Genomic DNA, 16,777 nt, shown 5'->3' with positions numbered 1-16,777 from the left:
TGTGTGAACAAACTGGGAATATCGTGCACAGTTCAGATCACCCCATCTGAAAAAAACTGGAAAGGGGCAGCCAAAATGACTAAGGAAAGTGGCACTGGCCATATTTCACAGTAAAGGAGACAATGACATTGAGGCTAGTTTTTTATATGCCTATTTAATGGCTCCCAAAAACAAGTATGAGAATACAAAATAATTTGTAAGTAATGATTAATCCAGTAACATTTTTTTCCACAGTCTTGGATTTTATCTTCTTAATGAATGCTAGACAAGACAGTGACTGAATTTTAACCTCTGTGAATGGAAGTTTAAATGCTTGGGGTGGGGGGGGGGCACAAGAAAAAGGGAGTGTTCAACCAAAAGCTCCACCTCTCCCCCAAATAATCAGAAGACCGAGGTTTCCATATTAACCAATGCTCAATCTCAAATTCTGTAGATGGAGGTGGGGTATGTGGGAGAGAGCATCTGCCTAACCTGATAAGCGAAAGAGGAGAAAGCTTATGAGCAGCCAGTTTTGATTAACTATGTAGTTATTAAGTCAAGGAAAGAATACTGCAGTTGTCAAAGAGACAAGTAGGCCTCTTCTGTTGTTCTCCATGAACGTCAGCAAGGAACAGCTGGACTAAGCCTCTGGCCCCACCCTCAATATCAAACATACCACTGGCTTGCCCCCTGAACATCTGTAGCAGCGGCACTAATCCATACTCTGCTGTTTGTGCATAGTTCCCTGAACAAACATAGGCTTCCATGCTGTAGATGCCACAGGATGCATGTGACGTACCTCCAAGGCAGGAGGGTGCAATTGGCAGCATGGCTGGCCTTCTCCACCCGTAGACCCTATATGGGAAGAACAAAAGAAGAGGACTCGGGGTAAAAAGACAACTTCTGAGGCGTGCTGCATGGGGTACGCTAAAGGCAGCAGCTGGTAAAACTACGACGTTTTGGCACTTTAAAGCCCTTCAAAGGGCACAGAGAGATTTTTCAAGTCTTGAGTGCTTCAGAAGCCATTTGCAAAACAGATGAGGTAAGATGCACAAAGGGGAGGTACCACCCCCCTCAAAAAACAATAAAACGCTGCATAGATGCTCTGCCACAAGGAATCAGATTACCCCAGGCCACTGAGAGCCCCACATCTCCCAGTCAGATGTACTGCAGGGGCATGTTTGCCATGAGTTCCACCGGACCCAAACTGGTTTTACCAAACACCCAAAGCAGAGGGAAAGGGTTGGCAAGACCTGCAGGCGTGCACGTCAGGATTTAACATCCGACAAGCCAGGATTCCCTCTGGACCACAGGTGCCAGGTCATGTCAGGCGATCATCTTCGGAGGCCTGGGAAGGCAACACAATCGCTGTGCTGGCTTGAATGCCTCAGGCGATGCTCCTCTGAGAAACTCAACCTGGTCTGCAGGAAGGTCCTGCTCACAAAAGCCAGGAAGTCATTGTCAAGAGATACGGTCAAAGTGGATGAGTGTGTGTGTGCAGGTGGGGGGTGAGAAGACACCGGCTCTGCCAACTGCAGCGTGTCCAGGAAGACAACATTTTAGGAACAGCAGAGGCACTGGAGCTACTTGATCTTTGCCAGGGCAGCTGCCCTACGCTCTGTGTTCTGGAACAAGGCTCTGATTAGGTTCTTCACCTCGCTTGCGGAGAATGCGGCTGCAAGGGGCCCTTTGCCATCTGCCCACCTGGGAGAGTCAAAAACAAAAGAAATGGAAAGAGCAGGAGTGGTTATTTAATCAGCTGAGGGAGAAAGGAAATAAGGGCAGGGAGAGTGAGGGAGGGAGGTCTTTTTGTAAACCTCTCTGCCCATGGCTTTCTGTGGTCAGTGGGTTGGGATCTGGGGTCCTTGTACCGATGCCTGTTCTTTGCACATTACTACAGGACCCTATCTATCCCACTTCAATTCCTGCCCTTTCCTTCCTTCTCCAGCATCTTTTTAAGCAAAGATGTCACATTCTTTAAAGAAACACACCTGGATCTTGGAAGATTAAATTTTTATTATTATTATTTATTATTATTATATTTATTCAATTTATACACGCCCTATACCTGGAGGTCTCAGGGTGGTTCACAACAAAACAACATATAAAATCAAATCAAAACCAGTAACCCAATGCCCACTCTAAAAAACCCCACATTCTAAAGGGTGTTGGACATCAATACAGTTGTACCTCGGGTTACATACGCTTCAGGTTACATACGCTTCAGGTTACAGACTCCCCAACCCAGAAATAGTACCTCGGGTTAAGAACTTTGCTTCAGGATGAGAACAGAAATCGTGCTCCAGCAGCGCGGCAACAGCAGGAGGCCCCGTTAGCTAAAGTGGTGCTTCAGGTCAAGAACAGTTTCAGGTTAAGAACGGACCTCCAGAATGAATTAAGTTCTTAACCCGAGGTACCACTGTAAAATCAACCAAAGGCCTGGTTAAAAAGGAGCATTTTTGCCTGGCACCTAAAGGTGTATAATGAAGGCACCAGGCGAACTTCCCTGGGGAGAGCATTCTATAGAAGGGGAGCCAATGCAGAGAAGGCCCCGTTCTCGTGTTGCCACCCTCCGGACCTCTCAAGGAGGGGGCACACAAAGAAGGGCCTCAGAAGATGATCTCAGGGACCGGATATGTTCATATGGAAAGGGGCAGTCCTTGAGGTATTGCGGTCCTGAACTGTTACAGGTCAAAACCAGCACTTTGAATTGGGCTCAGAAACTAACTGGTAGCCAGTAGTGTTGGACCAGGATCGGTGTAATATGCTCAAACCGCCTTGCTCCAGTGAGCAACCTGACTGTTGAATTCTGCACTAGCTGAAGTTTCCGAACCGTCTTCAGAGGCAGAACAACCAAAAATGTGTACCGCTACAATAGTCAAAATGTGGGTTTCTCTGGTGAAAACCACCTCTTGAGTGGGGCAGGGGGCAGGCACAGAACAAGCATCCAAGCCAGGCTATATCATGCCACTGTCTGGTGTTTTCAACTTCTCCCAGTCAATCCTTACTGGTCTGGGAGGGCTAACAGGAATACGGAGGATGCAGAGCAGATGGTATGGAACACCCACCGGTCCACAATTACTTGCAGGCTGGCCTGTAGCACCATCATGAGCTCCTTGAACGTCATCCATTTTGGCACGTATACGGGGACCTCCTCCTGGAAGGGTCTGTTCTGTTTTTCTTCTGGCAGGGGCATGAACACCAGGGGCCCCTCGTCCACCATCGTCTGACAAAGCATGTGCAACCTGTCTGCGTTCTCAGCAGAGATATCCTGCAATACGGCAGAGAGCAAGAGCAAATGGCTGGTGTCAAAAAACAGGCTCTCTGTGATGTAATTCATTTTCCTCTAAATGAATCAGAAAGAATATACTTTTTTTGTTACATGAATTATATACCACTTAATTGAAAAAAAAAAACAACCCTCTAGGGTTTGCATAAAATATACTTTTAAAAAACCAATAAAATCAAATGTTAAAAAGAAATTGGCATGAGCTTTATCTGAACATTTGCACACCCCAGCCCACTTTCCAGAAACCCACAAGTCTATCATCAGATTAGCGAGAAAATTGTTTCAAGTAGCACACTTAGATCGCTTTTACAAGAGATGCGGAAACTGGAGGTTTAAATTTTGCATGTCTCAGAAGACATCAACGCTTGATGCGGACAAGCAGACTTATTCTTATAGTTTTAACTTCTGCTGCCACCTTATGTTGAGGATAGTCGTCATCCCCCCCCCCCCGGCGCCCAGAGGAGAACCCAAATATTTCCCTTGAAGTAACAGTCCAAGATGAGGTCTTTTCAACCAAGACGGAAATTACGTGCCCATCAGGACATTCAGAATAATCTCCTGCATAGGAAGTGTGTAACACTTGACTTCTCTCTCTCTTTTAAAAGAAGCCAATTCCCATGCAAGCAGCATATTCACAAGTTCAAAAGCAGCTGTATTAAACTTAAAAGATGTAGATCCTGACAGAGATGAAATTGCCATTGTGGTTTTGTTGTTGTTGTCTTTAGTGGAGTGATTCCATGCTACGGAAATTGGAAACGTCAGGCTTGCAGAGCCTGAGAAGCTGCTAGGGGAGGCTTTTCCATCATCATAAGAATTGGCTCTAACTTTCTAAAACGTGAACCAGATCCACAGAAGAAAGGCTGCTCACACTAAGAGAAGCAACTGTGTTTGCGAGGAGGAGTAGACCTCAGCTACATTGAGAAACCACCTGTGGCCCACACGGTTCTCACCTCCAAGGCAGCAATTCTGCTGATGATCTCAGTGAGAGCAGTGTTAAGCAGAGTCCCCATGGCCTTGCAGTAGATATTCACTGGAAGGACGTCCTGCCAGACCATGCCAAGCCTCTTCAGCTGGTGCAAGACCTTGAAAGAAACTGCACCTTCTTAATACATACAAACCCAAGACGACTCACAATGTGACCAGTAGGGGTGGGGAGGAACAGACAGTGGCAGGATGCAACTTAGAAAAGTAGGCACGTTGATGGAGAGATTCTTGGTTCTCAAACTTAATCCCGGAGTCCGTTTGACTCACGAAACCATTCGAAAACCAAGGCATGGCTTCCGATCGCCTGCAGGAGCTTCCTGCACTCAATCGGAAGTCATGGAAGCCAAGTTGGACGTTTGGCTTCCAAAAAATGTCTGCAAACCGTAACACTCACTTCCAGGTTTGCGGCGTTTGAGAGCCAAGCCATTCGACTACCGAGGTACCAACGTACTAGAATTTGGAGTCATTCCAGGAAAACTGACAGGCAGCAAATTCAGAAAGTTTCAGAAACTGTTTCTTTACACAACTCATAGCCAAATGATGGGTGTCTCTGTGGCAGAGATGGCTGTGAAAGGGGGAGCTTTGATGATTGTTGTTAGCCGCCCTGAGCCTAGCTTCGGCTGGGGAGGGCGGGATATAAATAAAAAATTTTATTATTATTATTATTATTATTATTATTATTATTATTATTTAGAACCTCCAGGTTCAGAGATAGTATACCACTCAATACCAGTTGCTGGGGGGGGGGGGAGTGTGGGGAAAAATGACAACAGGGAAGGCTGTTGTTCTCATGCCTTGCTTAGAGGTTTCCTGGTGGAATCGACATGGCCAGGGTTGAAAACAGGTGAATAGACTAAACAGACCCAGTAGGGCTCTCCTGATCTTCCTTCATTGTACAGAACAGTATCTGCCTTTCAGTGTCAGTGTAATGTACAGACTGCAAATGATGGGCGCTGTAAAAGCTTGCAGCCGATCCCTCAAAAGCTTCACCTCCACTCACCTGCCGCACAGCTTTGTTTGCCGCTGAATAGTTGTCGTCATCATCCACACTGGAGAGATCCCTGGCGCTTGAAAGTCTCTCCAGGAGTTCCTCCTTTTGCACTCGCATCTGGGCCAGGAAACACTCCGTCCCTGTGGGGAAGAGGGAGAAGTCTCAGTTCCAGCCTTGAGTTCCAGGAACCATAACACCACCAGGCAAGTTTCTGAACTACCCAAAGATCTACCTCTTCATAAGCAGCAGGTTCCTGCAAAGAACACCAGGAGAATTTTCAAGGGACTTTAGGGAAATGTTCCTCTGCACTTGTGAGGAGTCCCACAGAAATACAATACAAAAGAAGATCGGGCAGAGGGATTGTTTCTGTGGGTTGGCAAATTTACTAGTTTGCAGGGTCACCTGTGGTTCCTTCCCCCACCCCTTTCCCGCTAGAACAATCTTCCCCCCCTTGCATCCTCCAGATGCTGTTGGACTACAACTCTCATCTTCCTTAATCATTGTCCATGCTGGCTGGGGTTGATGGGAGCTGGATTCCAAATTTCTGGAGAGCATTTGTTGGTATAACAAAAAGAAGAACCTGGACTGTACCACAATGCCACACACACCACACCACATATCCCTGTTGTAATTGAATCTCTGTTTGCATTTGAAAGGTACGCTGCTTTGAGAATCCGGCTAGGCTGGAAAGAAGGGTGTAAATATCCATAAACATGAACAAGTAAGTTTCCTCCAGGCTCACCAAGTTTCCTGAAACCAGGCACCAGGTCAACAAATGTGGCTATTCCATCCATTAGGTGGCCACGGAATTGGTGGCCCAGGGTCAGAAGGTGGTGTGCAATGTACATGCAGTTGTTGTGATGTATAGCAGCCAGCTGGGGAAGTTTCTGAAGGTTTTCTCTAGGGAGGAGAAAAGAAGGGGGAGAGCAGATGTTCCCAGATGGTCATGAGACAGTTTTTGATCATTTTCCTCCGCAACCACCTAAAGAAAATAAAGCCACTAGGTTTCCCAGAGCAGGAATGTCATTCTGTCTATATGCTTAGAACAGATATGTGGTCCCCTCGGATGCTTTTGGGGACCAACTCCCAACATTTCTGATCATTGGCCCTGCTAGCTGAGGCTAATGTGTTTCGGAGCCCAACACTTTATGAAGGTCTACATGCCTCCCATCCTTGGGGTAGAAAACCCCTAACGGAGGAAGGGCGAGAGGCGAAGGCAGAGGGAAGGCAGTCCCTTTGGGATCATGCAGTGCCCATTTGGAGTTGGCATAGTAATGAGATATGTTAGCTGCCAGTGGAGGAGCCTGCTGTTGCATCTTACTTCAGACTGTATGGGTTTAGGCAAGCTGTTCTCTGGCACCTGCATGGAATGTAAAGCTGCTGTTGCTCAAACATTTCTGAAATTTCCAAAGGATCACTGTCCAAAGACATTAAGCCATGTCTTCATAAAGGTTTTTTGTTTGTTTTTTAAGAGAGAACAAAAGGAGGAAAGGGGGACTGAAGAAACAAAAAATTTTCACCTCCCCGGCGAGGTTTTTCATGTCACTCACTTGTGATACATCGGCACCACATCACAGAACAGATGAAAGATGTTCCGCACGGAGTAGAAGAGCTGGATGCAGCTGGGGATGGGGGGAGCAGGGAGAAGAAAGGAAAAGCAGAAACGTTATCTGGGTTGTGTGGCTAAAAGCATCACAGCTACAGCACAAAATGCTTGGGGGACTTAAGCATTTGTTGGCTGCATGGCAGGCCTACCCACTCAACACCCCCCAAACAATTCACTCAGAGTCCTCACCACTGATCCGTGCTGGCTGAGGCTTCCTGGAGCGTCTGATAAGCCAACACCATCAACTTCTGTACAGATTCACTGATGCGGCAGGCAGGAAACGAAAAGGTGTGGCGGCTCAGCCTTTTCTCATTCTCCAAATTTGTTGCCTGCTTGTCAAGAGCCTCAGATACTATTTGCACCTTTAACTGGTCACCTGCTCCGGGGTCAGGCATTTTGGGCAGAATTACAGAGGAGTCTGGGGTAACCTAGGAAGGGGAAATAAAGATGTACACTGGAAAGTGGGGATGGGAGTGGAACTGCAGCGCAAGCAAAATACCAACTTAGGGCACAACACATAGGTCAAGTGTTTGTGTTGGGACTGGAATGCAGGACTTTTAACGTGCCTGGAAGGAAGACCAATAAAAGTTAAATGATCTTCCGTTTTTCCAGAAAGAGCAGAATACAAGCCCAATTAGGAAGAGGGGAAAAGCTTACTACAAGAGTGCCTAGGAAGACCATAGAAACAACCCAGGTTAGGTTTACCGCACAGCCCAGCAGGCCCCAAACATACTGTACTGGCCTGAATACAAGTCACACTTTCCCCCCAAATTCTGACCTTGAAAAGTTAAAATGCAGCTAAAATTTGCGACCGTACAAAAATTGGCTTTTATGATATCACTGCTGAAACAGACATACGGTAAAACTGAACAGGTGTGAATGGCTGCGGAATTTTAAGGGAGCAGCTTATATTCAGGTATTGTCTTTTTTTTTATTCCCCCCCCCCCTTGAATTTTAAAGATGTGGCTTATATTCGGGTGCAGCTTATATTCAGGCCAATACGCAGAGCAGCACAACTCTGTATAGGGATCTTGAATTTCCTGTTTCAAAAACTGGACTTTGCTCAAAATAAAGAGCTATCCCAGAGCACTGCCTGATTCGCATACTTTGGAATAACTAAAAAAGACCCCCCAAAAAATCCTTATCACTAAAATGTAAGCATGGTTAACAACACACAGGATTACGCAATCCACCTGGAAAAATACTCAAACACTGAGGAAATAAGCAGAGGTTCTATTGACTCAGCTACCTTTATGGTGTTGTGTATTTCCGATGTCATCAGATTTCTGGCTGCCACTATCACATCCTGGCATTTCTTATTAGCAAAGTGACAGTTGACGTTACGGGCATAGGTCAGCAAGTCGGTGGCATCCTCCTTTAGGAACCGCATGTCCTTTAAGGCTTTTTCAAACTCCTCAGTAGCTTTAATAACCTAAGCCAGGGGGTGGGGGAGAGAGGAGGAACAGTGAGCCCCGTAAATGCTACCTATGGGTGGAACAGAAGGCCCAGCATTGGGAATGAATGTGCCAATGTGTCTCCAGCTTTCAGGCCTTGAATCCCCATAAAATAAGGAAATTATGGATCATTTGGTTTAGTAGCAGGCCATGGGAAGCTGACGCATTAGAATTTATCAGACGCTATTGCGGCCTACTAACAACAGTGAAAAAAGGAAGACAGTCAGGAACTGATCAGTTATTTTAGTATGTGCATATTTTGAACTTTTGCCTTCGTCCGCTAAGCAAACCTTTACAACGACAACTCAAGGGCTAACTTTGAAGGCAAAGGGAAGAGGGTTTAGGGAACTGTTCCATAGGCCTTTCCCATCCTTCACAGTCCCTCAGCTGCTGCAACGCTCACCTCAATATACTGCCCCAGTTTGCTGCTGTTGTTTGGGATCGAATGCACCAAGCAGTCGCGAATGAGACAGTCCGAAATGTCCTTCCAGATTGTGTCACCCAACACCTCTGCCAGGACTAGATTGGAGCTGTTCTCCTCCTCTGCACAGTGCTCAAGTGGAACACCTGGGAAAACAGATGGTCATGTAAGAATAATCATGGCCCCCTTGATGCCCTGGCACAAAACACCAGCATGCACAATAGGGGCAGCTCCCCTTGGCAGATTTCCTCTGCATTTGGAAAACAGTGGCATAATTTTTAGGAGCCTCAATGGCTAGGTGAACCCTTGTCACTCCAGATGTTGTTGAGCTACAACTCTTATCATTCCTGACCACTAGCCATGCTGGATGAGGCTGATGGGAGTTGGAGTACAACATCTGGTAGGCCACAGGTTCCCCGGTCAAGTTCTGTGGCATCTTCTTCAGCAGCAAACAAGAAGTTCTCCTGACCCACTCTGACGGCCACCTCCCATGGTTCCGGCTAGCAAGGAGCTCCGTACCTAAATGATACTTGTGAAGGACCTCAAGTACCAGCTTGATCCTGGCAAACACCTCCATGGGGGACGGGTGGCCAAGATTGGAGCCCACAGACCTAAACCTCAGCGTGACGGCATCAGGGTGCTCCTCAGGCAAGGGCTGCAATGACGGGTGGGAGATGAGCGGCTTGAGGATGTACTTCAGCAGCAACTGTCCTGGCACAAAGAACAGGGAAGGAGGTAGCCATTAATAGCCGGGGTTGAAAGACCAAGTAGAAGCAGCATGCTGGGCGGCATTTCCACTTGGGCTGCTGCAACATTCCTTGAATTGGTCTGGCTTAACTTAAGAGTGAAGATAGTACAAGGGGGTGGGCAAGGAAGAAGAGGGTAGTAGATTCTTCTGGAGCAAGCAAGAGGAATTCCAAAATACTGCTCTTAACGAAGAAAAGATAAAACTGCAGCAATTTGTCTCTGTATATTTAATTAAACTCTTTCCCACATCTCCATGTTTCAGCTACTGAGCTACAACCCTTCCACACTTACAAGAGCACCACCCCAGTCCAATGCTATTCCTAACTGACTAGGCAAAATAATAATAATAATGAGGTGGGAAAGAAAATATTAACTGAGCTATACTGAAGATGGAAGAAGGATGCCTCCCCACTGTTTTAGGAGCTGATTAAGAGCAGACTGCTGTGAGGAAAGAGGGAAGCAAGTCTCTGATTTTAATCCAGAAAAACAGCTATGCTTCAGGTATCTAAAGTTTGGAAACCTGATCCAATTCAAATGACATATGGTTTTAACTACAGCCAAATTTTGGTTGTCGCCAGTGAAAATCACTTACCGAAGTGCCTGAACTTCAAACGCAGCTCATCCAGGATAGCAAATGCCTGCAGCACAGACGCTACTGTTGGGCCAGGGACCACATCCTCCTTGGACAGCACCTTGCACAAATGCAGTTCTGTCTCCATGGCTGACTCCAGGCTGCCCACTTCTAAGCAAGAAGTACACAGGACAAGCCCCCGTTACAGCAAAACATTGGCTTCAAAGCCAAAGCAAAAGAGCAAACAGAGAGGATGGGTTTTGCATGGCCTGCCTTTCCAGACTTCAATATCAATTCACAGGCAATTCCACAAATAGGGTTGCTTCAATGTGTTCAATAGCAGCCAATGAGATGCATGTCCCATGTTGGCATGGATATTTACAAATAGCAGGAGACCATCGCTCCATGGTAGAGCACATGCTTTGCATATAGAAGGTCTCAGGTTCAAGGCATGACAGCTCGGGGGGGGGGGGGGGAGGCGGTCAGGTAGCATGCAATGGAAAAGACCTGCCCTTGCAAATCATTAGTACTAAACTAAATGGGCAAATAATCTGAGTCAGTATAAAGCAGAATTCCATATATCAACCATATAAATGTGATCATGGTTTCGTATTTATTAACAAACTGGAAATCTTAATAAACAGCAGCAATAATAAGGCAGCTTCCCATGTTACTAGCTTTAACTTCTTGGGATAGATTCCTCTATAAAACAGGATGCATATAAAACACAAAACATTAGATAGGACAGAGAAAGCTCATCCTTCCTGAATCCAAATTGCTTTCCTTCCCCTGTTACACACTGCCACAATCCTGCCAGAAACATGTAAAGTGCAGAGTGCCAGGAGACATAAAACCTTCAAGATGTAACCTGCAGAGTATGCTTGACCTGTTTCAAATCTGCAAACCCAAACAGTTCCTTGTCAACATTCAGAAAAGAGGCAGGCAGGATGGCAGACTTTGAGAGAGGATTCAGCACAAGGTGGGGGGCGGGCACAGAACATCCAGAATTTTTGAGTTGCTTCTACACTTTGTGAACACCAAACTGAACACAGCCCACAAAAAATGCACTATGGTCTGTAGGTCCTTGACAAGCCACACTCTTCCCACCCCCAAGTCTGTTTCTGCAGTCACAGACAAGCAGAAAGAAAAGGAAGCTTATCAGCACCAACCACCCAAATTTTTTCCAGGCACTCTGAAATTTGATGCCGGTTGCTACAAGTTTCAGCCAACACTTCCAAGTGCTCTTCAAAATTTCCCTACTCTTCCAAGTTTGTCAACACAGACAATAATATTACAATAGACATTGCTAACCATAAAATTCTAGGCATTACAATTACTTTGGTTGCACTACCCAAGGACAAAAGGAACCTTTACTTTTTTGTATAGAACTTCCAGCACTTGTGAATTTCTTTGTATCTCTTTGCTTGATTGTTGTTTTCAACAGTGCCATAAGGTACATTACTAATATTCCCATTGCCCCCACCAGACAGAGAACAGTGGTTGAGAAAGAGTAGCCTACGTATAGTCAAGAATAAGTCCACAGGAAAGCAGTTCTTGAACCAAGCCCAATAATTGAACCACAATAACTCTGGAGGGGAAATTTGCTTATAAGCCCTCTTATATTCTATTATGTGATCAAATAGGACAATAAAGCCCAACAGAACCACATATACTCTCTGTACTAAGATTTTAGTTGTGCAAAGACTACTAACGTCTTAATCTTATAAAAGCCTACACATATATTAATATGTATTTGTAGGACCATTTTTCCAATTTGCAACAGGGCTGGGTCACAATAACTTAAGACACAACTTTTTACTAAGTGATACTATTTGTCCAACCAACTAAGTACCATTCACTCTGACTGACAATGGCTCCAGCACCTGCTACCTCACTTTCTTAAAAATCTGGAGATGCCAGAGCTTAAATATGGAACTTTCTGAATGCAGAACACATGCTCTACCACTGAGATATCCTCCCCTCCACTAGAGATCAGCCAAAGTCAAATTGTCTGCCGTTTCATCTCTGACCTCCAAAAAGTACACATTCACAACCCCCAAACAACGCCCCCGCCAAACCTTTTGATTGAGGAACCTTCCACACAGCCATTTGCTGCCACTCCTGACCCAAGAGGTAGATAATGTTTTGGGTCTGCATTGTGAGCTCCCTGCGGAGCGCCTTCAGAATCTTCAGCTCAAAGCCTCGACGTGACTCCAGGGTTTTCAGAATCCTCCGGGCCTGACAGAAAGGAGGATAAAGAGACAAAGAGTAAGATACTGCACAAACAGTAGCCAAGCAAGTCCATTCTTAGAGGGACACAAAAGTCCACAGCAGTCACAGAAGTCCCCAAAGCGACTGGAATTACCTTGTTCAGGTGGCAGGCTGCTGACACATACTTCTTTTGTGGCAGCAAGGCATTGAACTGTTTGAGAGCAGTTTCGAACTTTAAAATAAAAAGAAGGAAAAATCACTGTTGACTATATTCAGAATGAGGTCTGAAAAAACAAAGAAATAGATTGGCATTGCAACTGGGGAAGAGAGGCCCCCTCTCACCTCCTGCAGCTGTTTCAGCCCAGTCAGAACTAGCGTGTCTCTCTCCAGTTGCTGTTTCAGCTCAGAAAATTCTGCAATGGCCACGTTCAGGTCATGCTGAACCTGGGAAGGAGCCACAAAACCAAAGCATTTGTACAAGTCTGGGTTGCAAACATTATTTAGCTGGTTTTTTATTACATGTCGTACCTCCTTTTTGTAGGGCTAGGCACAGAAAGCATGCTTCTTAGCATCTAGTTAGGTCTAGATACAGACCTATTTGAGGGGGGAAACCCTGTGCTGTGATGTTCAGGCAGCAAGGTCACACAAAAAAGTTACTTTCCAATTTGCAGTTATTTTATGATCATATAGTTTTATGGGGCTTTTTTGTCAGACATAATATCAAACTTCTTAGTCCTTCTAACTAGCTGAAGACTCAGTTCTGGCAAAGGCCCATTATTTTTCTTTGCATCACCTCCATCTCAATCCTGGACTTCAGCTGGTCAATGCTGCCAGAAAGTTCCTCCACTTGGGACTCCAAATCCTTGGCACTCTGCATACTGGGCAGAAACTCTATGTACCTCTTGTTGACCATGCTGCAGACTTCATCCTGGAAGAGTGGAAGGAAAAGTCACTTCAAACTTACATAAAATCACAGAAGTGCAATAACTCATGGAACCCAATCAGTTGACCAAAAGCATGATTCTCCATTTGCCAGTTCCTCAGAGACTGCAAGCAATCCAATTTAACACAAGTAGATAAAAGGTGTAACAAACAAGGTCCCTGCACAGCAAATTATCTTTAGAGGCCTCAAGTAAGCAACACGTTGTATGCTGCAGCGGAAGGCAAATAACCCCCAAGGGCACAGTAGTCATATTGATCCAGAGAGAACTTCTCTCTGGTCCAACTGTCAGTAGTTGCAGTAAGCAGTGGATTTGTTATTATTTAACCCTGGGATGCCATATGTTGCTAGAATACTCCCATCACCCCTGCCAGCTCAGCCAACAGTTAAGAGATCCTAAGAGTGGCACTCCAACAACATCTGGTTGACGAACATGGGAGGACTAGACGACCAGCTCTATAGGAATGGGCCATAGCTCAGTGGGAGAGCATCAACTTTGGATGCTGAAGGTCTCAGGTTCAATCCAGGTGGACCTGTAGCTGTCCCCTGGAGAAGCTGCTGCCAGTTTGTATGTAGACAATACTGAGCTGGAAGGACCAAAGGTGTGATCAGCATAAGGAAACATCTTACATTGCTATTCTATGGCAGGAGAAATCCTTTAACAAATTAAACAAAAAGCATTACACACACCAGTGTCAAACTCTGAAAAAACTACCTACCGGGTGAAAAAATTAACCTGCCAGCTCATCACAGCATGGAATAGTGGTTAGTGCTGCACTAGGGCTAGCACAGTGTTTCTCAAACTTGGGTCTCCAGCTGTTTTTTTGGACCACAACTCCCATCACTGCTAGCTAGCAAGACCAGCAGTCAGGGATGGTGGCAACTACGGTCCCAAAACACCTGGAGCCTTAAATTTGGGAAACTTTACTGGCCCAGCAGATGAGGATTCAAATCTCTACCCGGCCATGAAGCTCAGCAGGTGGCCCTTGAGCCAGTCACTGTCTCTCCCAGCCTAGCCTACCTCTCAAGGTTGTTGTGGGGTAAAATGGGGAGAATTGCAAAAGCTACCTTGAGCTCCTTGGAAGAAAGGTGAAATATGTTGAATGGTCTCTTTAAATGTGAAGGTTCATTATTGTTCCACAAGATGTGTATGTCTTTAAGGGCCAGAGCAAATAACATGACCTAGTTTTACAGCTGTGAAACAGTATATAAGGTGCTGGTAAGTTGTGTTAATTAAGCTGTGTCAGCAATTGGGTATAGTATATGAAGAGCAGCACCTAGCTCTCTCACCTAGCAGCACCTGGGGGATGGGTTGGTGGTTGGGTCGTGCTTGTAGATATATTTTGTTTAAAATGAGTTTTTGTTTTTGTTATTAAAACCTAGCTAAAGTTATTTTGCATTCCTTGTAATGTGTGGTCTCCCCAGCACGCTTTCTGCAGTGCAACTAATCTGCAAATAGCCAACACATGGCAATGAATAAATAGAAGAATACATAATACAGATGTGAAAGAAATAAGCAACTATCCTATCTTTAAAAGACATTTGAAGGCAGCCCTGTTCAGGGAAGTTTTTAATATTTAATGCTGTACTGTTTTTAACATTTGATTGGGAGCTGCCCAGAGTGGCTGGGGAAACTCAGCCAGATGAGCAGGGTATAAATAATAAATAATAAATAAATAATAATAATAATAATAATAATAATAATAATAATTTAATTTCGCATGGGCTCAGAAACACTCTCGCTTAGATCACTCCATTAAAGGGTTTCAGGGGGTAAAAGGAAGGCTTCGAAAGGGGCAGAGCCCATGTAAAGCCCCGCCCCTCTGCGGCCAAGGCCCCGCCCACTAGGTGACAGGTCCCTCCTCTTGGAGGCCCCGCCCACCTCTCTTCCCCCTCCCCTCCCCCCTCCCCTTCCCCGCACCTTTAGCTCCTCCACCCGGCAAGAGAGGCGGGAGATGCGGCCGCTGAGGCCCTCCTTCTCCAGGCGGCCCGAACAGGCCAGCACGGCTTCCACTAGCGAGGCGCTCCTCGCTTCCGCCTCGGCCTTCTCCGCCATGAGGGAGAAGTGCCTTCGTCGTCAGCAGCCGCTTCTTCTCCTCAGCCGCGCGAAAGGCATCACGGGAAAGGGAACGCGCGTCAGCCTTTCCCGCCGGGAGAAGCCTTACATTCCCAGAGTGCCCTGCGCCCGCCCCGGGAGGACAGCCCGTGGAGTTGGGCGCTGGGGAAGGGTAGAGCGGCGCACGCAGGATACGGACTTCCGGTCTCAAGTGAAAAGTCGTTTCTCAGGCCGGAAATGCGGGCTTTGACATCTAAAAACAGAGACACCGGACGGGGTGAAATGGCACCGAGGGGGGCCCCTCTCTAGAGTGAACGTGTGCATTTATTAAGTAATAAAACGTGGCGTGCTTTCGCATTTACGTGCTTTCGCAAAGCTTACATCAGAAATGGGAGCGGGGAACCATAGAGCTGCCGAAGGGTAGAGCGCGCAGCTCCCGAAAGAGGCCCAATGGCGGCTGCGCATCTGTGGCCATAGATATAGAAATATAGAGCAGCTTCTGCTTTGGATTCCTTTTTGGGCCGCTTGGCGAGTCTCGTCTGCCGGCATGGGGTGAAAAATGCGCCTTGCGGGGGGGGGGGGGACAGGATTTATTTTTGAATACTGTATAGAAATGCAAACCAGGCAGGGAGGCGGTGCTGCATAGGGACCTCCCTCAAAGGAAGATGTGTATGGGGTGTTCATCTGCTGCTGTAATTCAGCATAGTACTGAAAATTTAGTTGTTATAGTTGTGCGTTTTCTTAATTGTTGTTGATGAGTAGAAATAAACACTTAACAAACACATCGGTCGGTTTTCTTTCGTCTCACGTCAAAAAGGATCGGAAAGGGGCAATCAAAATGAGGAAAGGGATGAAGCGACTCCACTAGGAGGAAAGGTTGCAGCGCCTGTGGCCTTTTTAGTTTAGGGAAAGTGAGTGTTCCGGTTTGCAAACGTTCTTTAGAATCCGAACGTCCGACGCGGCTTCCGATTGGCTGCAGGAGCTTCTTGCAGCCAGTCGGAAGCTGTGCCTTGGTTTCTGAACATTTTGGAAGTCGATCGGACTTCTAGAACGGATTCCATTTGACTTCGGAGGTACACCTTAGAGTCAAAAGGCTTGTAGCTTATAGCCCTGAATGTGTGTGTGTGTGATAAGAACCAGCAAAGATTCATGCTTACATCAGGGAACATCCAAACCTTTATATTTTAAATAAATAAATGGCATTTCCTTGTGAAGCACCCCAGAGTTTTCTTGCAATCACAAGGTATAAACTTAGTAAGTGAATGAGACTGCAAATACCTCAAAACATTGATACAACGAATTGGCATCAAACCTCCAGGGTTTCATGCAGGGTTCTTTCCTGAACCAGGGACACTTCTGCCTGCAAAGCTTTACCACTGAGCAACAGCCCTTCACATGAGTGGTGCTGGGGTAAGCCCTATCAAGCTGAAGCATACAGAGCTTCTAATTGCTCCTGGAGCAGCTGCTGGCTTAGGAGAGGATGATTCATTGTCTGAGTCTGCTGTGACCTACTAAAGAAATAACAAGG

The 16,777-nt window shown here is 46.1% G+C and overlaps 1 protein-coding gene across 1 annotated transcript; it reads right to left on the bottom strand.

Annotated features, from left to right (window-relative positions):
• Nucleotides 1–135: 135 nt before the first annotated feature.
• On the bottom strand, nucleotides 136–15,627 carry ZW10 (zw10 kinetochore protein). The gene is made up of 16 exons (XM_083713973.1): nucleotides 15,115–15,627; nucleotides 13,047–13,181; nucleotides 12,596–12,697; nucleotides 12,408–12,485; nucleotides 12,121–12,280; nucleotides 10,064–10,213; nucleotides 9,244–9,435; nucleotides 8,707–8,870; nucleotides 8,099–8,281; nucleotides 7,039–7,277; nucleotides 6,794–6,865; nucleotides 5,986–6,143; nucleotides 5,253–5,383; nucleotides 4,219–4,350; nucleotides 3,048–3,250; nucleotides 136–1,683 (listed from the first exon to the last, which is right to left on the bottom strand). The coding sequence occupies exons 1-16, from the start codon at nucleotides 15,247–15,249 to the stop codon at nucleotides 1,563–1,565; spliced, it is 2,355 nt and encodes a 784-aa protein (XP_083570099.1). The 5' UTR covers nucleotides 15,250–15,627; the 3' UTR covers nucleotides 136–1,562.
• Between the last annotated feature and the right edge of the window lie 1,150 nt (nucleotides 15,628–16,777).

Source organism: Podarcis gaigeae, assembly GCF_964106915.1.
Source record: "Podarcis gaigeae genome assembly, chromosome: 15".
In the NCBI taxonomy this organism is placed as follows: domain Eukaryota; kingdom Metazoa; phylum Chordata; class Lepidosauria; order Squamata; family Lacertidae; genus Podarcis; species Podarcis gaigeae.
This window is presented reverse-complemented; position numbering and strand designations above follow the sequence as displayed.

Coding starts and splice junctions, on each gene's coding strand:
- ZW10 (XM_083713973.1), bottom strand. CDS start 15,249: ATGGCGGAGAAGGCCGAGGCGGAAGCGAGGAGCGCCTCGCTAGTGGAA. Junction 8,871..9,243: donor CCTTCACAAGTATCATTTAG/GTACGGAGCTCC, acceptor CTGTTTTCCCAG/GTGTTCCACTTGAGCACTGT. Junction 8,282..8,706: donor AACTGGGGCAGTATATTGAG/GTGAGCGTTGCA, acceptor CCCCTGGCTTAG/GTTATTAAAGCTACTGAGGA.